General features: G+C 38.2%; 1 protein-coding gene across 4 annotated transcripts in view; it reads left to right on the plus strand.

Annotated features, from left to right (window-relative positions):
• ptk2aa (protein tyrosine kinase 2aa) overlaps positions 1-27,954 on the plus strand; it is a 58,977-nt gene that overhangs the window by 18,624 nt on the left and 12,399 nt on the right. The window contains exons 2-22 of one of the 4 annotated variants that reach the window (XM_028460593.1): positions 14-40; positions 4,678-4,922; positions 6,088-6,257; positions 7,535-7,622; positions 7,862-7,941; positions 8,373-8,435; positions 11,054-11,108; positions 15,517-15,657; positions 15,775-15,852; positions 16,343-16,450; positions 16,667-16,784; positions 16,913-16,943; positions 17,459-17,523; positions 17,803-17,889; positions 19,813-19,830; positions 23,257-23,313; positions 25,452-25,549; positions 25,638-25,722; positions 25,812-25,912; positions 26,022-26,137; positions 27,683-27,783. In XM_028460593.1, the coding sequence (XP_028316394.1) occupies positions 4,722-4,922; positions 6,088-6,257; positions 7,535-7,622; positions 7,862-7,941; positions 8,373-8,435; positions 11,054-11,108; positions 15,517-15,657; positions 15,775-15,852; positions 16,343-16,450; positions 16,667-16,784; positions 16,913-16,943; positions 17,459-17,523; positions 17,803-17,889; positions 19,813-19,830; positions 23,257-23,313; positions 25,452-25,549; positions 25,638-25,722; positions 25,812-25,912; positions 26,022-26,137; positions 27,683-27,783 (1,861 nt within the window). In that variant the 5' untranslated portion in view covers positions 14-40; positions 4,678-4,721. Of the gene's footprint in view, positions 1-13; positions 41-2,200; positions 3,190-4,677; positions 4,923-6,087; positions 6,258-7,534; positions 7,623-7,861; positions 7,942-8,372; positions 8,436-11,053; positions 11,109-15,516; positions 15,658-15,774; positions 15,853-16,342; positions 16,451-16,666; positions 16,785-16,912; positions 16,944-17,458; positions 17,524-17,802; positions 17,890-19,812; positions 19,831-23,256; positions 23,314-25,451; positions 25,550-25,637; positions 25,723-25,811; positions 25,913-26,021; positions 26,138-27,682; positions 27,784-27,954 lie in introns of those variants that run through there. The other 3 variants (XM_028460590.1, XM_028460591.1, XM_028460592.1) reach the window with 3 other exon arrangements.

The following is a 27,954-nucleotide window of genomic DNA, read 5'->3' on the forward strand; positions in this document are numbered from 1 at the left end:
ATTTGTCTTTCAGATATTTCAAGGATCGCCTTCTACACAGGTGAGTGGTTGAATTCACTGCAATATAATATGATTTACTTGTTTCATGTCTGTGTAGACCTATGATGAATATATTAGGGAGAGATTAGCCTGTTTTAATGCGGTTTTAATTGATTCCCTAAAGGCAAATACATCATGTTGGTTTGATGATTATACTTTGTTTGGAGGTGAAGAACATCAACAGCCTTTACTTTGTCCTTCTAACATTATTGTTAATCTCAATAATACTGTCTGTGTACATTTATCCTGTGGTGTTTTTTCTACAGCAATTAAAACAATTTTAAACAATTATAGTAAAAGTGATGAATAATAAATTAAGATATGTCAGACATTTTAAAGTTATGGTTAAATATAACTTTATTTTGTATTCCCCAGATGCCAAATTAGATGTGTGAATTAAAAGCCTTTACTGCAGTAGTAATATGGTTATGTTTGTGATTCATAAAGCTCTTTTTTTATACCTTCCTTCAAGGTTCTGAAACAAGTGCACAGACTAATCCACGAACAAACAATTACCCATCAAAGTCGATTTCACACATCTGAGGTTCACCCTCTCCTCGTACAAGATGCATTAGCATTTTCCAGCTTCAGGGTGTTGCTTTAAAATAATGTAAATGCAGTGTGGTTAAAAAAAAAAAGAAAAAGAAGAGATTTGGCTTGGTCCCAAAAGCGCTCTTCCCATTCAAAGCTACATCCGGCCCTTTTTTGTTTTTTTTTTTTTTTGAAAAAAAGCTTGTAATTCCTCACGCATACACACAAGCCTGAGCGCGCACACACACACACACACACACACACACACACACACACACACACATCGGAAACCTCCTGGCCTCCCAACACATTTTCATAACAATGGCTGCTTAGGAAGGTTGAAGATACACCCACACGTGCACACATAGATTCAATGGGTGCACGGGAAGTGCTATATTTGGTCATCTTATGAGGAACTGTTAGGGGTGTAAGGATACACTCAGTCAACGATTTGATTCAAATCCTGATTTAATAAAAAACAATAAATAAATTCAAATCATAGTTTAGGAAGTAATGATGCACTTGACTACTTTAAATTTGAATATTTTTTTTTTTGTGAAAATACAGATTCTGCTACCCTTTACTTGAATTGTCAATTTTTTTTTTTTTGACTAATATATTTTCTTTTTATAGCCTTCGTACGAACTGTTTGAACAAAGTTAAACAAACAAAAAAAAAACATTAAAAAAAGTATAATAAATATGTGAAAAAAGTTTGCTTATGTTCCTGGCTTTGAATTTACATAATTTTCTTACTGTGTGTGTGTCGGTGTGTGTCGCTCTGTGCCGACGGTTTAGGCTTTATTTCGACGGTTATACCTTGGGCTCGGGCCGGGTTCGGACGTTGCGCAGTAAATCAGGTTATGTATTGAGATAGATGCCTCGGATCATTCATGCATGCGCACGGACATGAATAGCGTGGGGTTGGAACGGGTTTGAGCATAAAGAGACATCGGCTTCTTTCGAATGGGACGGACTCTGTTCTGTATGACCCTGTCGGGTCTTGTTTTATTCGCTACATTAAAGCTCTTCTCCCACCGCTGCTCCTAGTTTATCCCGCACACTTGGAGCTGAACCAAGAGCGTGATGTCCAAACAAGCAGTATTAAAACTGTCACAGCACCACCGATAGTTTAAGCAGAGTATTGATACACATACTGTACTGTATCGATTTTAATCCCCTCTTATTTGCATCAATTTTTAGCCGATTTAGGATATATCCTTACATCCCAAGTACTTGTTGTAGGTGTGTGTTTGCGTGATGAAGACATATCGTACATCCATGTAAATCCCTATTTAGGTATGTGAATCTGTATAATTTGCCTTCAACTTCCTGTTGCTGTAGATATCGTTGGTATGTTGCTTCCAGAGTGACAGAGGAAGTAGCTGCTCAGGATTAACATCGGCAGTTCTTTTCGGAAATAATTTTGTTAGCAATTACAACAATGCTAATGGTATTCTCTTCCCCTTAAAACAAATTCTCAAATCACATAAAAAAAGGACCATTCTGTTGGTTGTAAATGTGTTGACGTGATATTTCATAAATTGCACATAACTTGCAGGATTATGATGGATTTGTAGGACTTTAAATAATTTAGAAAAAACAGTTTCTATGGGCCTAATTTGGTTTATTTTACTTGTTCGATCATGTTAGGCTTCAGTGCCTCACAGGAATAATCATAGGTAATGTGTGTTTGGTTTGATGCTAAGATATAAAGACGTTAACCTCAGGATGGGATTGTTTTGTTCCTGTTTAACACTTGGATTCAAAAGTAACAGTTTCAGGCTTGTCCCTTGCATGCATGACTCCGCTCAGCTGTTCTGTGATCAGCTTCTTAGGTGGGAGTGGCCTTTTCTACAATAGAAAGGCAAACAATTAGCATATTAATGGTGTGTGCAGCTCCTCCTGCTTGGCTTTTTCTGCTCTCTCATTCTTTACTCAACTTTCCTCAGGCTAGGCAGCTTTGCACCAAGTTTCTCTCACTTGGTTTTATACTTGATAATCCATTCAGACAGGACACAGAAATGTCGCTCTTTTTCTGTGACCACCGACTGCCTAAAGGCCTTCTGGAGCCCCATTGGATTTGGCTCTTAACTTTTGGCTGAATGCGCCGTCCTTCTACAGACACTCTGAAACGGGTGAAACCAACTGAATCGTCTCCTGAGTGACAGCTCTGTAACTATGGTGTGCAGGCCTTGTTGGACTGAAAATTAGGAATGAAACAAACATTGGATTGTATTGGAGTCAAATTCTTGGTTCTTGTTTTTCTTCTGCATCTTCGGCTGAGAGGAAAAGCTTAAGAGGACGAGATTTTACAGCACAGAAGTGCAAATTACCTTTAGTTTTCTGTTGGATTCTGGACGTTCTTATCGTCTCAACAGACTGGAAATCGGAAATAATTGTAGGATAATGTTAATATTGCTTTGCAGCCATGTCTGCATCGTTGTGAGCCTTTTTTTTCTGCTTCAACACCCGACAAGTTGACCCCGTGTGGTGATGCGTGATCGGGAAACGACACGTTGTCTGTCCGTCCTCAGTGTGGACAGCCACAGAGCAGGACGGACATGCGTTTCCATGGCGACTATTGGCTGTAGCCCATTCCCCATGTGTTGGGAAAAAGGTAGGAATGAAACTCCCCCCCCCCCCCCCCCCCCCCCCCCCCCCCCCCCCCCCCCCCCCCCACACACACACACACACACACACACACACACACACGCATAGACAAAAAGACACTGAAGCTTATAGTTCTGCTTCTCACAAATCTGACATCTGACTCCATGAGAACCAAAGCTGATGTACAGCCACGGCTACCGTTGATCTGCTGTGTGTGTGTGTGTGTGTGTGTGTGTGTGTGTGTGCGCGCGCTCGAGAGTTTTTGCGAAAAAAAATCCGAGCACATTTACCTTTATCCTCATCCAACATCAGCACAGGCGTTCCCGAGGGGTTTGTGTCTGTTTCTGTGTTTCTGTTACTACACACGTAACCTGTTCACCTCTCAGATGTAATTACCTGAAAGAGCACATCAATTTCTCATTTAAGACAAGAGAAGAGGTACAGGGAGAAATGGATGCAGAAAATTGAGCTTGAAAGAGATTACAGTCAGCAACTCCCACACTCGTACATCTGCACATTCAGAAACACACACACAAACAAAAGCATAGAGGCTGCAGTTCATATTTAGATAAAGTTACCATGAAACTGTAGTAAATGTATCAGTCAGATATCTGTTTGTTTTCAAATGGAGCCTGCAGGGTATTCCCTCCTCTTTGTGCTCAGCCAAAAAAGGCTCACCTCTAACATTACATTAATAACTTCACTCTCTCAAGAATTTAGTCGGCTATTTTTGCTGTCCAAAGTTTTTTTTTTTTTTTTAAAGGCAAAGAAAAGACTAAATAATAGAAATGGACTAACTTAACCTCATATACTGCTTTTTAGACACTGGTAGCCGAAGGAGACACTTTTGCCCTCATGGAGAACATGTAAACTCTAGCTGCAATTTGAGAAAACAGACTTTTTTTTTAAAAATGAAGAAAGAAAAATGTGCCCACATTCCATCCGTCTCTTCTGGACTTTTGTAGCACTTCGTTGAGTCTAATCCAGGAACTTGTTTGCTTTGTTGTGCTGCCGTCATGAGAATTTAACTAAGACTCTACCGTAGACTTCACGACTATCTTCACACACAGAGATCACTTCTGATTACATAGTGGTAGCTTCCTGTCCCACCCTTTCACGTGAATTTGCCACAACCTATATATATATATATATTAAAAAAATCTGATTTAATCTTTAATAGCAGCTTTTCTTTTATTTTTGTTGACTCGAATCTCATTCCATCTTAAAATTATGCTGGTAAAGCATTTGTTTGCTGTGATCTAATTTATTCGGCTCATTAGAAGTCAGTGGTAATCAGTTGTTACCGTGTTAGAAAACCTTTGCACCAAATGTGAATAATTTAACTTGTTATTAATTATTAAATAACCACAATTATTTTGTGAAACATCGTCACCAGGATTAATTACAGGATTCGTTTCCGGATTCATTTGATTTGAACTTTGTCTTCCGTCCTTTCATTTATTGAGTTTTTTTTCTCGTTCTCTTTGATTGGCAGAATATGACAGACACCTAGCAGCAGCGGTGACAGCAAGGAAAAGCATGGCGACGGCCTACCTGGACCCCAACCTGAACCACACCCTCATAGGAGCTACCAAATCAAGGCTGAGTGCAGGCGGATCGGACCGTACCATGGCTGGCTCCATGGACAGAGTTCTGAAAGTCTGTCATCACTTTGAGACCAACACTGAAAACAGCTGCTGGTCGTCAAATATCAGATATGGAGATGCAACTGATATCAGGGTAAGTAGAAATGAATCGGTTGGTTTGATTTGTAAGCCATAACACTTTAGATACACTCAATCATGTACCGGTATTTACACCCTGTAGTAACATTTATTTATTTTAACATTTAAATGAGCTGATTGTTTTTTGAATGAGTTAGATCAGCACAATTTTGCTTACTAATATTCAGGAAATGTTTCATGAAAGAGAGGAAGGTTATAACTTAAGAGGGAAATCAAATCTAAAGGTTTGCAGTGTTCGTACAACAGTGAAAAGCTTCTGAAATATCATCTGTGGAGTTAAACTGTGGAACAGAGTGATTACTGAATTTAAAATAATTCCAAGCCTGAGTAAAGTAAAAAGTTGTGCGATATGGTACATATATTTGTAAAGGATGTATGGTCAATGTAAAAAACTGTTATTGCATGGTTTCTGTGTAAGTATTATATTGCATTGATTGTTTATTCACATTATTTTTTTTCAAATTGTTTATAAATTGAGACTTTAACATTTAAGTTAGGAAATCTAAAAAAAGATTAAAGTGGTAGGATCTTTCTGCTCCTTTACGTTCAAGTAAACTGAGATGTGTAAAAATCTGAAGATGCAAGATACTGTTTTGTTTTTATTTCTTGATGTTAATTTATTTTATTTTATTTTAAACTGTTTTTAAGTTGTCATTTACATGATTGAAATAAATTTAAAAAAAATCTAATCAAATACATATAACCTCAGCACACCAGTTCTTTGTGTGTGTATTTACTTATTTACTTTTGCATGTACTACCATAATGCAGGTTCTGCGTAGCACAGCTTAAATCTTAGGGGTCAGTAAAGATGTGTCACTGCCTTTCTTCCATCACTCCCTCCTTCACTATCTAGGTCAGACCCCCCCCAGCGTTTTACATTGAAACACACACATGCTCCTGCGTGTGTGTGTGTGTGTGTACGTTGTTGACTTGTTTCAGTGGGAATGTCATTTGAAATTTCTTACAAACACACGCACAGACATGGACAGATATCCTCGTTGACCCAATGCAAAATACCAGATGTAACTATTGGTGTAACGTATAAAACGTAAAGAAGATTAGCACTAAATCGATTATAAGACACAAATAGATTCTCTACCATTGAGCAAAGTTTACCCAGGCCTTTAATATTTCATTGTTGGGACTTATTGTTTGCAGGGCATCATTCAGAAGATTTTAGACATTCATAAAGTGCGCTGGACCTCCTGTTTCGGCCTGCGTCTCACTAACAGCCAATCAACAGACCAGGTGCATTGGCTACACCCAGATATGGGTGTATCCCACGTCAGAGAGAAATATGAACAGGGGCGTCCAAACGAGGAATTAAGGTAAGCAAAAATGTAGCTGTTATCCGATGCAACTTCAGCTACTCTGGCAACTAGATTACATTCAAAACTCAATCACGAGATCTGAGTCACTGGAGAAAGTTGAAAATGTTGAACTTTTCAAGCGACTTTGAGTGACGCTGTGTCGCGACATCCAATCTGAAATGAGTTTCTCCGTTTTGCCCCACGTCACTCCCCCGGTGGTCACGTCACTGGGGTAGATGAAGTGATGAAGCGAACAAACAGCATGGCTATGTTCAAGCGACTCATCATGGACGATTTGTGCAACTATAGTCACTGAAGTCACGTTCGGTGTGAACGCACCATAACACTTAATTTCTGAGTACAATATCAACCGAAACCAATAGAGGCAGGCTTTGCCCCCCACAAACTTTCCCTCTCACTGGGATCTCCAATTCAGGCACTGTTTTATTGGTTTTTCATTACTGGAAGAAAATCCAACATCAATTTATTTATTAGCATAGCTGGAGAGGCTGTTGACATTCATTTGTAATGCATGATGTACTTTTTTTATTATCAATATGCAATGTTAAAGATATACCTGTATGCATGTCAATATTATGATATAAGCTAAAGGTGTTATATCGTTAAACCTGTTCCTCATATAAATTTAACTCATACATTTCTTTAAACGTTGTTGGTTTTTATGTATTAAGCGTTTTGCTGCTTTGATTTGGTTATGCTTTTTTTGGCCCTGCTTACCAGCTGTCTGTCATTTTCTCTTTCCTGTGATATACCATGAGCCGCCTGATTAGAAACAGGTTGTCTAACAAAAGGATGCTGTATGTGTGGCTGCGTTGATCTGCACTTTGGATGCTAATGCTCTGGTATATATTACCTTTTATTGAGGCAGCATTGATGCTAATGTCGTTGAGCGGTAGAGACCTTTTGCACCACAGACATAAAGAAGCAGATGCCAGCTTTGTCCGACTTAAGTCAACAACTCCTGGTGCCTCTGTGGGTTTTGTCTCTACTGATTTAACAAGCTCTCACTTCATTTAGGCTCCTGAATATTCTGGCCATGCACCGTCTGTCGGTGTGTCTCCCTCATCTACTTTCATATCTCCTTTCGCTTCTGCTCGCGTGTGCATCAGTATGATACAGGCGAGAAGATCATTGTGTTAAAGGAATTCATTCAGGCTACATTTTAAATGTTATTCCTACTATTAGACTTTCCAACATTTGAGAAGCAGCACCAGTTAGAGCTGATTGTGTGGGATTGTGGTACTCTCATCATATCTTCTGTCTTTCCTCCGTAGGTATGAGTTAAGGATCCGGTACCTACCAAAGGGTTTTATCCAGCAGTTTACAGAAGACAAACCAACTCTCAACTACTTCTATCACCAGGTTTATACACACAAACACACAGACACACAAACATATTTCAAAATAATGTGCCCGCAGCAAGCTTTGAGACATATGGTATTGCTGGAAGTGTGTTTGTGTCTGAGGACAATCTAGGTCAGTAGGAATGTGTGTGGGTTTGCTTAGCTTTCATTTCATGGATAAAAGAAGAACATGTAACATATTCCCGTGTGTTTGTGTTTGTGTGTGTGTGTGTTTGTGTGTTTGTGTGTGTGCCGCAGGTGAAGAATGACTACATGACAGAAACTGGGGATCAGGTGGAGCAAGATGTCGCTCTCAAACTGGGCTGTTTGGAAATCAGGTCGTTCAAATTACTGTTATTATTTGGGTTTCAACATTCTTTTAATTTGTTTTGCCTGATGTTTTTATAAAGATAATTTTTTTTCACACATTTATTTATTGCTTTGCTTGGATTTAAAATTGCTCTTTGATTTAGATTCAGTGCACCATCACAGCAACACTCCAATAGCAATCAGCCTGTTAATATTAAATAAACATCACTTTTGAATTGCTTTATACTACACATGTTGTCTCAAAGAACTCTACACTGATAGATGCATTCACTCATTCACATATACATCCAAACACCCATGGTCACCCATAGCGCCATCGGTCGCAACTTGTGGTTCAGTGTTCTTAGTTTTTTTTTTGTGGTATTTTTTAGTTTCTGCTTTTGTATTCTCGTAGTGAATCTGTATTCACAGTTTGTGTTTCTTCTGGTTTCATTACTAGGAGGTTCTTCAAAGAGATGAGAGGAAATGCCTTGGACAAGAAATCCAACTATGAACTACTGGAGTAAGTAGATAATGTAGCTAATATAGCTAAAGTTAACACGTTTGGATCGGTTCCTTAAAGCCATTTTTTGTCATGTTTTAGATGTTTACCTTTGTGTTTTAGATGCTTCAATACTCCTGAGTTAAGTGAGTGGCTTTATAGAGTACCCTCTGCATAATAATTGTGAAGCTGAGAAACATTTATAACATGCGAGTCTGTGGTCCTCCAGGACCTGGATTGGACACTCCTGTGCTACACTTACCTGTTTTACAAGCTCTTTGTTTTTCTTTGTTGAAAATTATATAAGTAAATGTATTATTTACATTTGGTGAAAGAATTTAGCAAATTTCAGTGAGTCACGCACATTTCTTAAGCCTTTTATTGGAGCTGAGACAAGTAGAAAACAAAATCTAAACATATTTGTTCAAGTTGATATAAGATAGATAGACAGTTAGATATACTTTATTAATCCTGAGGGAAATTAAAAGTATTAAGCAGCTACACAGATGTAAATATTAACTCTGTTCCTCATTGTTATTGTTCAACCAGCAGACTCTTTAAATGTAAGGCATCAAACAGCCTTTGACATATCTTCATGTATGCAGAATCTCTGAAAATGGGGATTTGAAAACTTTGCTTTTGACTCCAGCTTGATTGTAAATAGTCTTAAATGAAACCCATCGCCTACTGACAAAACTATTACAGAGTGATACTGCTTGCAGTTTAATGTGGGTGCATGACTCTCTATGAGTTGTCCCACTGTGTACGGTACTCTTTGTAAAACCGATCTTAACTAAGAGTGAACTCACAGAGTTCATTCCGTCCCTCAGCCTAACGAGCGCTCCAATTATCTGAGAATTCTCTTCTGTCACGTTCATTACTTCATTTCTTTCATTCTTCCGACCATTCCCTCATCGTCTGTGCTCCTGTGTTTCTCTGCTGTCCACCTGCCCTTCTTTGAACAAAGATGGTGCGTCATTATTCAAACATAAAGTGTCCTGTGTCTGAATAATATTTTTCTCAGTGTGCAACACAAACTTTACATGATTGTTTATCTTGGTAAAACAAGTCTGTCCAACAAAAAGTTTTAACATTTAGTATTTATTCAAAGAAATAAACCTTCATATTTTTACTGTGTTTGATCTGGTATTTGGTAGTTTTTTTTCCAATTTACTTTGACATCATCAAGATGATAGTTTTTCATAAAAAGCAGAACTTTAGGATGGGTTAGCATTAGCACTGCATTTTAACACAAAATATATATTTATTGCACTTTAGTTGTAGTGTTTCATTGCTGTTGGTAGACTTTGAGGCTTTCTGAAAGACTGTACTTGACGATCTAATGATAAACATTAATAATGGTACATTTCTGTTGTCAGATTCATATAAATCAGTTAATTGCTTGTTTTTCCTGTTTTAGATTTTATGTGTGAAACAATAGCCACCTGATCATTACTCTTTGACTTTCTCCCATTTGGAATATCGACACTGTTCAGCTCTGTTAAACATATTATCATGATTTCAAAGACTAGCAGAAGTTGCTGACACAGGATGCAAGGCATTGTTGTATTATTTGAACCTTTTACATTTTTCCATATTTCCCTCTCCCTGCCCTTTTTCATTGGAAGAGTGAGTCATCATGATTGTTACCTTCCTGTGTATCCTGTTGATAAAGTTGTAATGTAGTGATTAGGGATGTAACGATTAATCGTAAGGCAGTTAAAAATCGATTCATAAGTATCACGGTTGATATCGATTTTCTGAAAATTGAATCGCAGTACTTTTTTTAACCAGCAGAGCATCCCACCGCTATCCGGAAGTGTTGGCAGCGGGCGGAGTCTGCTAATACTTTCTTTCTTTCCACCTTCTACTCCTAAATATATTCATAAATGATTCCTTAACCCTTTAGCACCGAAGGAATATTTGTAATATTACGTGAATATCTGTAAAAGTCACGTTTTTCTGTTAGCTCTGTCTGCTAGCATAGCATCTCTTCTTCACTGCAAGATATCTGCATGCCAACCGACCACTGGGTTACCAGCGCCCTCTGCTGGTCCAAACAAATATCTGACGTAAATCAGTGCAATGGCGATTGTTTTTCTTTTAAGTCCAATTGTTTAGGCACAAAATACATTTTCAGTTGCACTTTTAAAAAGAATAAGAGCTATTATGCAGTTTTGCATTGTTTATTATAGAACCAGAATTTAAATTAATAAGCTTCTTCATTTGTATCATTCCTTTATTTGTTTAATTCAAGATTTATTTTTAGTTAAATTGCTTTGTTTTGAATAGTTTATCAAGGAATTCTTTTGACAATGAAAAATAAAAGGAAAATAATACAGTATTTTCTATTGTAAAAAAATAAAGGAATATTTTTCAATCATCATTTGTCTACAGTCCCATTTTGTAAAATAAATCGTGAGAGAATCGTATCGTGAACCCAGTATCGTGAATCGAATCGTATCGGGAGTTGAGTGAATCGTTACATCCCTAGTAGTGATATCTCAGGGGAGGAAGAAAATACTCCTCAGAGACCAGATAAAACAGAAACTATTTCCATTTAACATTTTTTGGTGTAATTACAGAGAAATGTCAGTTTAATCATGTTTTACTGTTTCCGTCTTTTGCCGTTCTTTCAGGAAAGACGTCGGATTGAGGCGTTTCTTTCCCAAAGACCTGCTGGATTCTGTCAAGGTGAGGATGACACTTTGATTTACTCGTTGCATTCATACACAGATTTTACACATCTGGTTGGATGGCAGATGTATCAAACAAACAAACAAACAAACAAACAAATGGATCACATCAGAGTTACTCAAGCCAGATCTGACAGATGTGAACCCAACCAGTGAAGCACAGATATGTAATGATGATTTTAACTATTTAAAATGAGAATGGGGGGAAAAGAAGAAGGAAAAGATCAAATCAGAGTAAAGAGTTATTCAAGTAAAATAGATTTTTCAAAATCTCAGTTGGTGTAATCGTTATTATAATTGTGCTTGTTTAATTCCAGCGAGATTTCTTTTGTCTTCTTTTTGACCTGGCAGTTGTCAGTCGAAACATGTCAGGAGATCAAGTCGATTTGTTGAGGAACAATTGTCTGAATGAATGAAACCTTAACATCTTCAAAAACAAGACAAAAATAATTTTGCTGGAATTACTACGCAGAAGTCAAGGAAACTTCAAAGAAAACATCAAAGAGATCAACAGACGCCTCTTACAAAGACTGACAGTTGTCAGTCAAATCATGTAAGTTAATCAAAGTGGATTTCCTGAGGGACAGTTGTTGAGCCTTAACATATTATTCAAAAAGAAGACAAAAAGAATCTTGCTGGAATTATTACGTGCAAGTCAAGGACATTTCAAGGAAACATGAAAGCGATCAGCAGATGCCTCTGACGAAGACTGGCAGTTGACAGTCAAAACATGTCAGGAGATCAAAGTGGATTTCCTGAGGAACAGTTGTCTTGAATAAATGAAAACTTAACTTCTGCACTTGATTCATCTCAGAGGTCGCACACATCAAGCGTTGTTACTTTTAAACTTAAGAGTAGAAACTGGGTTTTTGGTATTCTTGTGCACAAGGCTGGGGTCTGCTTGTATAATGAGCTGTGTCAGTGATAAATTTACGGCACGTGTTTTATTTAGGGGGTGTGTGTGTGTGAGAGTGTGTGCATGTGTGCATTTGTATGAGAAAAGCGCAGTGGCCCAAAAGGCCTCAATGTCAGCAGGCGGCGGGCAGATGCTCTGCACAGCGACAGACATAGTGCTTGGGCATGCTTGTGTCTTTTGGCGTGTGTGTGTGTGTGTGTGTGTGAGCGACCCCCAGGTCATGTTTAAGCCCACTTTTTCCTTTCAACAATAAGAAGGGAGGGGGGAGGCGACAATGTGAGTCTCCTTCTGGGCTCCGCCTCCTCTGTCTGTCATGTCCCTCTGACTCCCCTCTCATCAGCTTCTAAATTCGCCTCCTCTCCTGGCAGATGTGACATCACTCACTCCCCTGAGGTTTGTTTTATGTCCCGTGAGGATGAACACAGAGCTCCCCATCTGCAGTTTTAACCTACACAAACAGGCACATCTGGTACATGTCCTGTATGTCTGGACTTGTGTAGTACAGAAAGTTAATACAGTCTGTGGTTTGGATAAATTTAGCAGCTCCTGTGCTAGAAGCAGCTTTAAAGAGTGACACATCTGCAGTGGATACCATCCATCTAAAACACTGACAAATGCATGAGTGTCCAGATTTGGTGAACATGATAAAATTGGCGGCAGTAATTGCCAGACGTTGTATAAAATGTGCTGTGTCAAGCTCTCTTTAGTCATTTTAAAAGTCTCTGATGTACAGTGGATTGTGCCGGTATTTAAATAAAATTAAAATCATAAAAAATAAGTTTAAAAAAACCCCATAAAAAACATCTAAAAAATATTTTAAAAAATGAATACATTTAAAATATAATAAATAAAAAATGAAATGGCTATTTCTGAAGCTCTAATAATACACAGAAATATATAGTAGTGTTTTATATACTTTGTATTCGGAAGAATAATGAAATACTTGAAATATTAAAAGTAGTTTTCTTCAATATAGCTCAAGCCAAAATTATTATCAGTCTTTACTCCTGTTTCTATGGTTTACCCTGTGTGTGTGTGTGTGTGTGTGTGCGTGTGCATGAGTATGTGTGGAAGGAGCACAGCTGTCATTTACGTTTTTTGTTCACTCTACTGAAAGGGAACGGCAGTCATTTAATGAGATTATTCTCCCTCAATGGACTCCCTCACACACACACAAGAGCAGATGGCTGTTGTAGTAAATGGTAACTGCTGTTTTAAAGAGAGGTGCGTGGTCATTCACAGTGACCGGTCGCGCGGCAGGTTTAGTGAAGTCGACCTTTCGATCGCTTGAGTGATCAAACATTGACCAATGAGGCTGAGCGCGAGTCAACCAGCCAGCCTCCCGTGTCAAATTAATAACATCATGAAACACTGTCACACTTTATGAAAGCAAGGATTAGCTCAATAAAGGCTAATTGTATTGCTGTGGGTTGAGTTATTAACCTTACCTAACATTTACATGAAAATGGAGCTACACTTGATTTAGAAACACTTAAAGTTCCACCAAGCAATTCTTCTGCTACGTAAGCTGTTATTATACAAGAATACAATATAGAAGTACTTTAAGACTGGAAGGAAACAGCAAATGCTTTTGTTTTTCGAGTGTTTGAGCTATAATAATGAGTGCAGTGAACTCAGAATTCATACGACGTAACATTTATACATTTACAAATATACAGGAAAAACCCTGTCGGATACAAGTGCTGCACATTTTGTTGCTCTTTAACTTAAATCGTACACTGATGATGCGGTTTTCACTAGTTGAAAACAGTAGAGTGAACAAGCAAAGGTGAAGCCAGTCAGTGATTCTTCACTGGCTTCTCAGCTGCACACAGAGCCAAAAAGAAAAAAGGCTAATTGTATACTAGCTTATTAGTGTAAGGAAATTAAGCCGAAGTTAACTAGTTACAGAAACAAAAAAAGATGAGATGGGAGGAGCATATACTGATGATTCCTATTGGCTCCAGAGTCCAAAAAAAACCCATGACAAAACAATGAATATTATGAATGAAATTGTTGTTTTTATCCTGCTTGAACATGTTTCATCAGGAAATTAAGCTTTTTAACTTGAAAGTGTATCTTGTGCATGTTAACAAGCAACAGAAACAGCGGAACCCAGGATCCGGGTTTTCAATTTCGACCTCCGACCTAAATGTGTTTCATTCAGTAAGCTCGAAAACATAAGCTGATGTTTAGTTTTATATTGTTCGAGTAGCAAAAATGTCTGCTGGGGAAATATATGAGCTCCTTGAGGGTAAGAGAGAGAGAGAGAGAGAGACATCATGCACTTTAAGTATGACTTGAATACACCAGCGAAGGGAATCCTTCATGTGTCATTGAACCATAGACTGTAGAAAGAGTGCATTGAACTATACAATATCACTACTTACGCATAGCAGTGCTCAAATGAACAGAGTGGGAATGGAAATGCCACTACAAAGTTATTCTACACTTTTAGTAACACAAATGGCAAACTAGACGACACATAGAAGTAAAAGTTGAGGAGAAATGGTCCCGAGCTCAAGGTCCACTTTATTTCATTTTTTCATTTGTTCTGTTAGATTTATCTGGGTTCCGAGCGCATTCGAATGCAGCATTACTAGTTACAGTAACTAGTTATGGTATTTTGTTGAATTTACATGTCAACTAGTGAAGCTTCTAAATTGTGTAAATTGTAATTGTGTATCCCAAGGATAAATGATAAATACTCACTCAGCAGCTTTCCATATAAGCGAGCTAAACAAAAAAAAAAATTGAGTTATTTGACATTTCTTAATCTCAGTGCCTACTTGGATTATCATTGTTTTTGTTTGTTTAACTGCTCATTTATACTGTGCACACTGACCCTAATGTGATGCAACAGTCATACAGTAAATCCATGCATACTTTTTTAAGCCAGCTTCATATTGAGCTAAATCTCCTTTAATCTGAATCCTAATCTAAATATGAAGAGCCATTTGTACCATGTGAGCTTGTTGAAATGTGTATTGTAGGAGTATACTGAGTGTGTGTTGGAGCAGGGACTTTAGGCTGGGCTGAACATTTGGATGCATTTGCTTGTGTCGACAGAAGATAGATAGTGTCCTGATCTCTGCTGGGGTAACAAGGGGAGGATGGTAATCGACAGAATGATATTCCTAGGTGGAGTTTCTGTGACATAACTGACTAAAATCAAAAGGAAGACAGATTTTCCTTTTTAGTCAATGTGATTCCCTCTTCAATCGATAAGCATTGGTGTGTAACATAACATGCCACATATACTGTACAACAGATGAACGGAATAGCTTTTGTAGCTGACAGAGTCTGAGTGTTCTTGTAAAGATATTGATGAGGACCAGGAATGAAGCCGTGATGTCAGTTTGATTGGAGCCAAAGAGGAGCGTTAGTCAATCAATGTCTTTTAATGTCCCACGAAGTAAAACACACCTCCTTTCATGCCTCCTTCACTGCTGCTGCTTTTCTTCACTTTCTGATTTTTCTCTCCTCACAGGCTAAAACCCTCCGTAAGCTGATTCAGCAAACTTTTAAGCAGGTGGCAAATCTCAACGATGAGCAGTGCATCTTTAAGTTCCTGGAGACGCTCGCACCCATCTACCGCTATGACAAGGAGTGTTTCAAATGTGCCCTCGGGGTAGGTTTGTTGTTGCATTGAAGTTATTTGTCTTTGATTGTCCTCTTTTGGTGGTTTCAGGTATTACATGCATCTAGCTCGTGGACCCAATAATAATGTCATTATGTTTATCAACAGTCCAGCTGGGTGATCCAAGTGGAGTTAGCTATTGGACCAGAGGAAGGGATCAGTTATCTCACTGATAAAGGATCCACAGTGAGTTTCCACCCAAAAGTAAAACATATAACAGCATTTTGTCTTGTTCCGATTGACATGTTGAACATCTGTACCAAAATATGAGCTAGGATAGCATCAGTAAAAGGTGGCACACATTTTAATGCTCAACTGGAGAATGTGTAATTTCAGCAGATATTAGAAACTTGAGTATGGTCAATAACAGTTTCTCCCTGTTTTTATACTAAATGACTAAGAACATTAGAACAGTTCAAACCAAAACGTCAACATTGTGAAAAAGTGTGCCACCCGTAAATGTGCAGCAATTGACAATATTTTTCTGGTACAGATGCTTACAATTTTAATTGGAGCAAAAAGTGATCTGGCAAAGTTTGGTGAAAATGAATGAACCACCCTAAACCACACAAAATGGATCTCCATTAACAAATGCATCCAACATACTGTGAGTTCTCTCATCTTCAAAGAAAATAACAAATATATTTTCCCTCTCTGTCCCCTCTCTGTCCATCAGCCCACGCACCTTGCAAACTTCAATCAAGTCCAGTCCATCCAGTACTCAGCAATGGAGGAGAAGGACAGGAAAAGCATGCTGCAGCTGAATGTAGCTGGAGCAGCTGAGGTTTGTGCCATTTATATGGGTTTTATTCTTCAGTGCTTTTGTTGTTTGAATATGACTTATTTGTGTGCCCCATGTATCTTCACTTCAATATTTATTGGTCATTCTCCTTATCACACAGTTTTATTTCCCACATTGCCAGTTTTTGGTGCAGTTAAGAACCTCCTCAGGGCTCCCATATACTGATTACATTTGTAACTGTACTCATTGTACGTGCAGCCTCTCACAGTAACGACAGCGTCGCTCACCATGGCAGAGAACTTGGCAGACTTGATCGACGGTTACTGTCGGCTCGTCTCCATGGAAACACACTCATTCATCGTCAGAGCTCAGAAAGGTAAAGTGTTGATTTTTAATTTTTAATTGGTTTGGTAAAGTTTAGAATATTTGTTAATGCTGTGTAAAGTTGTGTTAGGGTTAAGCTACAGGTATATTTTGATGTCAGTGTGTGTTTTTCTCCTCTAGAGGGCGAGAGAGCACTGCCTTCCATTCCAAAGTAAGTTCATCTGGTTTGTTGAAATAAAAGCCTACGATTAAACATTTAAGTCTACAGATTAATGTATTTGGCATTGCGGGGGGTGGTGGAGCTTTACCTAACGGGTTACCAAACCCTGAAGACTTCCAAATTCCAAATTGTATTGATAAAAATTAAAAGATTTTGGCATAAAATCTTAAAATGGCTAAAAAAAAAAATGAGGGGGACGATAGCTATAGCTTAGATTATTAACAGTTAACTTTGTTGAATAATTTTTTTTTAAATGGAGCTGTTAACTAGCTATCAATAACCATCACTTTGATGTTTAAAACACACCCAGATGCTTCTACAGTATGTGCTGCTCTCCCAGAGTCTGTGCTCAAATAAGGAGATGTGTTTAGGAGACAAACTTTTTTTTTTCCACCTAAGCGTTTTTAAACACTCTGCTATTCGTCCGCCCCCCCTTTCTTTTTCTCTCTGTTTTTCTCTCTCTATGTTGTAGGGTTTTTATTTAACCCTCTTTTCTGTTTTCATAGAGTGTCTCATAATGAGAAAAAGTTGGAAGCAGTGAGGAGTGGAGTCAGAGCGATCTCTGTCTCAGGTGAGTTCTTTTTTAACTTGCAAAATGACTGCACGAGGCTTGAATGGGACATGGTCTCATCACATCCTTGATGTCGGCTACTTTTCACTGTTTTCCCCAACATCTGTCACTGTTTTTACTCCAAACTGTCTGATTGTTTTCAGTATCAGGAACTTTCATCTCATCTCATCTTCTCTCTTTCTTCTCCTCTGTCTTCACTCCTCCCTCTCTCATCATTCACACACTTCTTTTTTCTTCCTCTCCACTCTTTGATCCTCTCCTCCACCTCATTGGCTGAAGATCTGGTGACAACGACCCCCGCTAAGCCAATCAAGGCCCGACGATTCCTCCTCCCATTTGTCTTCTGTTCAGAATCACCCCCCAATGGTATCATTGGCTTGTGAAGGGAGGGGCATACTTGCAAAAGTTGTGATGTAGCGGAGTAACTGTAGCTGTGACAATAAATGCCTCAACAAGTAAGGCAAACTGAATAATGGTACGTTCACACCAAACGCGTTTTGGCTTCAAAATCGTGTCTCACACCCGTAGTTGGATGCTTGTGCTCATTGAATTAGTACGCTTGTCACCAGTGTCGAAAATGCTCGGGACGCGCGTCCAAACAAGTTGGGAAGGGAGCGCATTGAGGGGAGGGGCTTCTCTGTTTCGTTCATAATTCACTCAGTGACTGTGAAGTGGTGGGGAACATTATTGCGATGAGAAGGCTATGTTTTCGGTCAGAAGTGTGGGTGAATGGAGAATAAAGTTTGGAGTTCCTTGCTGAACACGCCACCTCCGACTCCCGTTCATCGGCTCTACATTATACAGAGTGGTTTGGCTTTATTTGCTTGAAATCTCAAAACGCCAAGATTGAGAAAAAAAAATATGAGTTGGATTTTTCCTTTTTTTCTCTCCTGTTTTTCCTGACAATGACAACGATTTAAGGAGCTTTAACATCTTTGTCCACTGCATCACAAACTGAAGTGTTTTCCAAGTATATCTCCTCTTCACTGAGCTGTGTCTGTTTTTACTGCTTGGCTGCTTTGACCTCTTCCTACAACCTTAACAACAGATTTGGTGTTGATGTATTTAACTATTGGACAGTGAGTCATCTTTTATCATAAATTGTTATATCTTAATTCTCTGTCTCAATAACCTGGTGCTTTCCTATGAAGGACTAACCACTGACCACTTAAGGATTCTCGTTTTTCCATTTCAGTCCTCCAGCTGCGATGGGCTGACCATTCTTGTTAATTTTTTCAGTTTTGCCGTGATTTGCCAGTTTTGCTTGAACATTGGAGCAGAGAAGCTTTGTACAAGCTTCCTTATGGCATACTACCATGTACTTCATGGCCTTGTCTCGAAGGTCAGGGACCTTTGTTAGGGAGAGAAAATTGTGAGATACAATTCAAGCACACAGTCAATGCTGTTTCTACCAGTTTCTTCTCCCTAACAGGTACAGAAAGTTGTAACTTTCTTCCAGTGGCTCAGTTTGTAACACTCCTCCTCTGGTTTCAGCTGCTGTCAGAGAAAGTTATCTTTAAAACCTATTTATTCAGCCTGGCTTTTATGTAGTGCTCTATGATTTTTTATCATGTTTAGGGTTCTTGAATTTTTTTATGCTCATTTCAATGTTTTATATTTTAAAAATCGTTCCCTTCTCTGCTTTGTCTTTTTAAATATTTTTTGACTGTGTGCATTAGTCTAAAAAACTTATTATCATTTTCATCACATAAGCAAATTTCTGTGAAGCAATTTGATCTACGACGAAGATCCTAAATAAATAGTTTGATTGATATTTCAATCTTATATTCAGTCCAAACGTTTTATTTTGCTTATGAAATGCTTTTCAGAAGGCTATTGTTATCTTTGTTTTTAAGATGCTTTGACTGAGTGTTAGCAATCTAAGCTTGTGGTGTAGTTTCAACTCACAGGACTAACATGGAGCAGCCTCTGCTAACTGCGCTAACCTTCCTGCTACCATTTCAAGCATGTCATTAAAAAAAACCCAGACTTTACCGAGACTATAATAAAGTTTAAATCCGGTCTGGCAAAAGAGAATCTTTTTGTTTCTCATGAATCTTTTCTAACAACTGTTGTGCTGTCCCTAAAAGTCTGTTTTAAGATGTTATTTTTTTAACTACCGTAACTGCTCGCAGAGAGTTTGGCTCCACAGATACAGAAATGTTGCCTGTTTCATGTTCTAACCTCTTCTTTCTCTCTCTCTCTCTCTCCTCACTGCTCGGCTTCTTCTGTCTTTCCTATTTTGCTGTCCCGTTTCCCGTTTCCTGCATGCACACCTGGACCCTACAGAGGATCTTAGCGGGGATGGTAAAGTCACTCTGTTCTTCTTTTTTTCTCCTTCCCTCCTCCTCCCACAGACACTTTGCAGTGTCCTGACAAAGGGGTGTGTCGTGTGTGTTCTTGATGAGATGTGTGGGAGAACAATTTGCATGTGTTCCACTTTTGTTTTAATCTGAAAATACAAATGCATGAATTAGCAGCAGCGTTAAAGGTCCCATGTCATGCTATTTTTCACCATCTCCGTTTGTTCTAAGAACCCCAAAAACATAGTATTTGAGGTTTATTTCCCCAAACTCGTTGGTTTTCCAGGGTTTTAGCCTCTGAAAAGTTTCTGATCAACTCTACACAAACAGGCTGATTTGTGGCCTACTTATGCATATTCATGAGTGGGCGTGTCTATAGACGGGACACTGACTTTCTCCTCCCCACACACATAGGGCCAGAAGACGACCCGCCCTCCTCCCACCCACTCCGTAGTCCAGCTCATGCTGCTTTATAAACACGAAACAGAGCGTGTGGGCGGGGCTTTCGCCGGTACATACATAGACTGTAGAAAATACATACATAGCACTGCATGAAGGATGCTGAAATGCGCACCTTAGTGGGCGTGTCTGTTTACATGTCAATCACGGCAGAGAGCTTCCTGGAGGCACAGCTTCTCCAGCTCAGTGCCACATCAAATTTGTCATCAAAGTGGGAACCCGTCATCAAATTGGAGCGAGGTGTTTGGGCTCACCCTGCAGTAAGAAAGGAACAAAAAAACCCTCTAACTAACGATTGAGGGAATCAATAAAAAAACACCTTGGGCATGTGTATGAAGCCCAAATAGCACTTTTATCATGTTTATAGCACAGAAAAGTTGATTTAGTTTAACATGGGCCCTTTAATGTCTGTATTCAGGTGGAGATTTTATATCAATATTTTATATATGTGATGGGACAGCCTACAGCAAAAGCATAGTTAAATGGCATAAATGGAAAGGATTGCTGTTTTGAAATGTGGAAACATTCCTTGCACGCTTTCTTTGCTAAAGAGCAGAAATAGTTAAACCAGACAAATTCTTGCGTAAATGCACCCAAAACCACTTAGAACCAATGGCCCTCCCAATATAGAAATAACAACTCTACCTAAAAATAAGGTCTTAATGATATTTATGTAAGCAAAAAAGAAAAAAAAAATGCTTGGTTAGCATTTGGTGAATTGGTAATATTTCTACTGATTCTCACACACATAAAACTGTTTTTCACCTACAGGCAAAGCAGGGCTATTGTTTTCCTCTATGACATCAAAGGCTTTCCTTTCCTTTCATGAGAATGATAAATCATGCATAGCAAAGGTTTAGGGAAACTCATCCCTGTTTGATTAAAATACCGACCTTTAGCATCCTTTTTTTCTTTTTTTTTACAAAAAAACTCCAATATCATAATAGTTGACAAAGGCTGTAAAATGTAATATCCTGTTTGGTGGATTCAGGGATCATGAAGAGAGACTTGTTTTTTTTTTTTTAATCTGCTTTCCATTTTTCTGTGTATAGGTCTTTCAGAGTGAGTTAGGGTCTTAGTTTGATTCCTAACAGTTACAGTTAGTTCTCCCTCAACGGGGGCGTCGTGCAATAGGATACTCAAAACGAAAATGAAGCGTTGTGTTTTAGTTTAAGGGCTTGTAAAAACAAAAGGATAGTTGGAGAGTGTTTGGGCGAGCTTGTGAATGTTGATGAGTCCCACTCCAAGCTGCTCACACTAATAATGTCTTTAATAATTTAAAAAAAGAATGAAAGTTGAACCAAACGTTTGCATGTGCACGTTTAAGAGTTTACAGTCAGAGGAAAAGCTGCAGGGGAACTCTTAGGACAGCAGATGTTTGACTCTTGTTTCCAACAGCTGAGTCTGTTCACTGGTTTTTATTTTAAACACCACCATCTGCTCCACATCATGTAGTCCATCTCTCCCTCTATCTGTTTAACTGTTGGCACGCCTCTCTGTCCCTCCCTCAGGCTTTCTCTCTCTGACTCTGCACACATTTTAAGCCAAATTTGACCATAGGCTTGCTTGACACTCAACATCTTTCGAAACCAGGTGTTTTCAACCCTGAGGTCGCAAGACACTGGGAGGGGGTTGCCAGTCACCTTAAAGAAACTTAAGATTATTTTTTTAACAAATTTTTGTTTATTTTTACCCTTTTTCTACAACTACACCAAACTTGTCATATTTTCATCACTTTTTCTTGCCATATTTTTGTTCCTTTGAATGTATTTGTGCCACTTCATCAAATTTCAATGCTGTTTCTGCAAATTTTTTCCACTGTCAAGACATTTCCGGCACTTATAAATACTTTCCATCACTTTCCCGCCTATTGTTGCATATGTTGACCCATTATTTTCACTTTGAACCTCTTTTCACCATATATCATGCTTATTTTTGCCAATTTAACCACATTCACGATTTGTCATGCCCATTATTTGCTTGTTTAAACCATTTTTTTCGAGTAAATATTCCAATATTGACACTTTGAACTCTTTTTACCACTTTTTTTGTTTGTTTTTGGCCACTCTAATTAGCTACTTTTAACCAATTTCTGTGGTTTTTAAAATCCCTTTTCACCACCTTTTCCACCATTTTCGTCACTTTTAACCCATTTTATTTCCGATTAAAACAAGGATTTACATATTTAAGATGACTATATACTATGGCGCAAATAATAACAATACACTTCCTGAATAACAGTGGATATTATTCAGATGAATAAATAAATAGATTCATAGAACAATGGACCATCATTTTGCTGACTTTATTGATGGGGATAAAAAAGCTCTCCCCTTTATTCCTCCTTATAGATGGCTCTGTCTCCACATGACCGTTCTTCAATGTTCATGTCTGTGTTCAATCACAATCAGGTACACTGGGGGTCCCTGGTCTCTGGCACCTTTATTTTGGGGGTCGAAAAGGGCTGAAGAGGTTGAGAACCACTGCTCTAGACAACTCTCTGTATCTTCTTTTTTTCCTGTGTGTTTATTTTCTCACTACTTTTTAGTTTTTTTTTATCTCTTTCCATTTTCTACTTTTTTCTACTATTTTCCAACCGTCCTTCCACTCACTCCTCCTCCTCCTCCTCCTCCTACTTCACCACCACCGCAGTAACTCTCTTCAGTCCAGCTGCTCTCACACAGACATATATTCACAACACATGTTCAGCTGACACTCCCCGCCAAGTGTTTTTTGTGTGCATGTGAGGGAAGAGTTGAGCAGAGAAATGGAGAGCGAGGAGCGACATGACTGTCATTGTTCCTGAGTTAGCTTCCAGCGCTATATCCTGGTTTTGTATAGTTTTCATTTTTATCGGGAGCCTCTGCGTTACACGGTAAACTAAGTGTGCGTCGATTGTTTGGTTCCATATGCATGCAGTGTCTTTGTGGGGTGTCTTTTGAAGGTGTTTGTTTGTTTTTCTTCGTTGCAGAAACTGATGACTATGCAGAGATAGTGGATGAAGAGGACACATACACCATGCCCTCCAGTAAGTGCCTTGTTCTACCGTCTGCCTGTCGGACATTCATTTTTGATTTGCTGCTCTCTTAAGGCGACTATGAAGGGAAGACTTTAGAGAAGGCATAGTCGCACAAATAGGAAGAAAAAAAAAAACACCACAGAAGTTGTGCAAAACCACATCTGGTCTGGCAATACAAATCACATTCAGGCTGGTTTTCAGAGAAACTGGGGCAGGTTTCAACCTCTACTATTTATATACGAAGGAACATCACATTTGTCAGGAATCTCCATCATCCAAACCATGAATTTCCTGAAACTTTTGGCATTATTTGAAAGTTTTTTGTCCTAACGTGGATGCTCAGGCTAAGTGCAAAGTATATTCTCTATTTTATTCTCAAGCCAGCATTTAAAAACGACTGCTGATTTTATTTTGCGGTCTTTTTTTTGTTTGTTTCTCAGTCTTTTATTTTCTATTTTCTCTCTTTGTGACTTCCTTTAACAGACTTTCTCTTTTGTTTTCCTTTTTTTGTGGTACTAATAAAGTATTGTCCTACCTAAATTTGCATGTGTGTTCAAATTAGCAATCTTAGAAAGAGATTGTATTACCTAAACATATAACAAAGAGAGATGTGGGTTAGTTGTTGTGCGTGTGTTTGTGTGTGCATGTGTGCTGTTTCCGATCCTGCTGCAGCTGTCTGCACCTCTCTTCACCTCTTTTTCTTCCTCTTTCTCCCACTGCCAACACAGTCAGCTATGGACTAGTTGAAGGTAAAAACTCCTGCCTCTATATTTCTGACTCAGCAATCTGTGATTTAGAGGAGATGTGAAACGATGCTGAAAGCTGTTCATATTTGAAACGGAGAATGTCTTACGTCTGATATTTTTTGTGTGGATGTTTAGGTCGACCGCTCAAAGGGAAAACTACATGAGTTATGAAAAGTCATAATAAATTGTAATTAAGTTTGTAATTTAATAAACCAAGCTCTTAAATTCTGTTGAAACAATGTCTCATGATAACTTTGCAGTCTTCAACTAATTATTTTAATATCTTTAATCTCTAATTGCTATAAATTATTTCAGTTTCTAAATGGGTTTTTCTTTCATTAATAAAAGTGTAACAACAAATCTGTCCACCTGTGTAAAACTATATGAAATCTGAAGCTTACACAGTAAATTATCGCAAAACATCCTCACGTCAGTTTGCATTGTGTACCAGGGTTGGGGTCAATTATAATTGTAATTATTTAATTGATAATTCATTGCAATTATGATGTAATCATATTTTAAATTGTAATTAAAAAAAAATCTGTTGCTATTGTAGTCATAGTTTAAATGTAATTGAGTTTAGATACTTGACTTTGGAATTGTAATTCTATGGAAATTTCTATAGAATTTCATAGAAATTCTACAAAAACTGTTTATCACAATTTAATGAAATGCAAAACTGTGGAACCATGTTCAGTTCTATGGCTTACACAAACTATGTAGATAACAATCAATAAAATCAGTTTCTTACTACCTGTCAGTTGTCTTCAGGGTAATTTTATCATAAAAAATATTAATACCAATGTTTTTAAGGTAAGCCAGAGATGAAAAACTAATTAGATGATAGTTAATATTTTTACAGCTGATTTAAGACATGAGTCAAAACTGAGCCGTTATCATAAGAGATGCTAACAGGAAGCTAACACAAGAGGAAGGTTGCTTTTTCTAGGCTTATTTATTAGTATTTGTGATTAATTGTAGTTGACTTTCAGAAGAGAAGTAATAATTGAAATTTTAATTATAATTGGAAAAAGTGCTGGTCACCGTAATCATAATTGATTTGTAATTGGACATGATTAATTGAAGATGTAATTGAAAATTGTAATTGACCCCAATCCTGTTTTGTTACCTTCACTTCCGCTTGTTTTTAAAGTTCTATGTTTGCTCATTGATCCAAACTTTTAAGAAAATGTCTTCATTTTAGCTTTTTTAATTGAAATACTGCACTAATTCATTCAATTGAAACAAAGGTGAATGGGATCCCTGTAGGTGGAAAAATATGAAATCAGCTAATTGTTTTGTCTTGCTTGGTTGTATTCACTAAAGATGCACGTCATGGATTAAAGCAGACACGTAACCCCCTCTAAAGTTCTTCTTCTCCTGCTTTCGTCCTCCTCTCAGCGCGAGACTATGAAATCCAGAGAGACAGGATTGAATTAGGTCGCTGCATCGGAGAGGGTCAGTTTGGAGACGTGCACCAAGGAGTCTACAATTGTCCAGTATGTAGGAATACACACGGGCAATAGTTGAAACATATTTTTAATATTTAGCCTCTGGAAATGTCTTATTTTTGTGTGTGTTGTGCAGGATAAGCCAGATTTACCTGTTGCCATTAAGACGTGTAAGAACTGCACCTCAGACAGCGTCAGAGAAAAGTTCCTCCAGGAAGCATGTGAGACCACGTCAAACACCAGCTCCTCTGCACCTGTTAGCATGTTTTCTGTACATAATTGGATGATGTGTTTGTGCTTCTCCTCACAGTGACAATGCGGCAGTTTGATCACCCTCACATTGTGAAGCTGATCGGTGTGATAACAGAGAACCCCGTGTGGATCATCATGGAGCTCTGCACTCTCGGAGAGGTACGACGACTCAAACATCCGACACTGAGGGATTGTTTATTTAAACAAAGCATCGACGTATTTTACACATGTCTGACCTTCCTCTGATTCTGTCCTCTTCTCTCTGCAGCTGCGTTCGTTTCTTCAGGTGAGGAAGTACAGCCTTGACTTGGCCACACTCATCCAGTTTGCATACCAGCTCAGCACGGCACTGGCTTATCTGGAGAGCAAACGCTTTGTGCACAGGTACACACACACACACACACACACAGATATACACACACCGTGGGCACAGGACACTGAGACAGAGCCCCCAGTCCAGCAAAACAGTAGAAACTATTCACCAACACTGGGGGCCACAAGACGGACAGCACCACTGCAGCCACGGCCCATCACATCCCCCAGTGCAGAGGGCACCATCTGAGGAAACACTGGGATAGTAAAAATAAAAAATAACAAACCTAAAACTATAAAAATAACATGAAAGATAACAATCCTATAAAAACAACATAAAGGTGAATAAAAACATGAAAGATAGCAACCCTAAAATGAATAAAGAATTAGTGAAAAGATCATTTGAAAAAGGTGGGTCTTGAGCCTTTTCTTAAAGATATGAACGTTCTCTGCAGCCCTGAGGTTCTCCTGCAGACTGTTGTACAGACGGGGGCCGTAAAACTGTAAAACGCCTCACTATGAGTGCATGTTCTGACCTTTGGAGATTATTAAAAGACCAACGCCAAAGAAGGCTCATTGGGTAAAAGCAGTTCTGAAAGATAAGGAGGCCCAAGACTATTAAGACACTTAAAAACCAGTAAGAGAACCTTAAAATCCATCCTGAAACACAGGACGTGCCGCTGAAATCTGTTATAATTGCAAACTTGAAATACTCTTTTTGGGAAGACCAGAAAGCTTTCCCTGTATTCAGATTCAAGATATATTCAGATATCTATTTTGGCGATATAGAAAATATATATAATATATATTTTTTTATTTTATCGCTTGTTTTGAGCATGAAAAGCACAGTTAGATGGATTTCTGAATGCATCTTAAACAAGTCACTACAGAACTCACTCACTACAGAAATGCATTATTAGTCAACTAGGCATGTAGTTAGTGGTTGTTTTATTTTATCCAAAGTAAGAACTTCATTAGTACAGCTCTAAGTAACGTATAGAGCTATGCATGAATAGAATTCATTACCAAATAATACTTCAGAGCGTTTATGTCTGTTGTTACTCATTTTTGTTTGAGTTGAAATGTCTGTTTTGATGGTGTAATGTGATCAATGTTGTCATTGTATGAATTGTATTATCATTGTGTAATTTGTGGACCCCTGGAAGAATAGCTGACAGCTTATGCTTAAGCTATTGCTGATCCTAATAAATAAACAAACATGCTGTCCTTTATAGAAGAAAATGAGACTTTAATTGTGTTAAAAATATCGAGATTTAAATTATATTATATTTTGAGTAATAAAAAAAACATGTTAGTAGATGTTGGATTACAAGTTTGCAGCTGTCATTTGATATGTGTAAATATCAGTCTACACATTTATGAAACATTTTTTTCAAGTCAATGGACGATTCTCATTTACATTAAATTTACATCAGAGCTGTTTGATATAAGATGAAGAATGCTGCTTTGTTGTATTCTGCTTTGTCATGTTTCGATAAAATCGTTTATTTACGCCCTTTATTTAACCACCTTCAAGTTTCTGTTAAACACCTTTTTAGTGACTCCTAATGTGACAGAACTGTAAGTTTAAGTGTCACCTTTGTTTCCTTCTGACAGGGACATCGCAGCTCGAAACGTCCTGGTGTCGTCACTGGACTGTGTGATGCTTGGAGACTTTGGTCTGTCTCGATACATGGAGGACAGTTCTTATTACAAAGGTACTGAACCCACATCACAATTACAATGCACAGGGGACCATTGATTGTAGGATTTAGATTATTGCCTTTACAACAGAACAAACTGAAATTTGTTTAATCATTAGATAAATAAGAAGAAAAATCAGTTTTAAACAAGTCATAATGGAGGAATACATCTAAAGTTAAAGAATG

This window comes from Gouania willdenowi, chromosome 11 (assembly GCF_900634775.1).
Source record: "Gouania willdenowi chromosome 11, fGouWil2.1, whole genome shotgun sequence".
NCBI classification, from domain to species: domain Eukaryota; kingdom Metazoa; phylum Chordata; class Actinopteri; order Blenniiformes; family Gobiesocidae; genus Gouania; species Gouania willdenowi.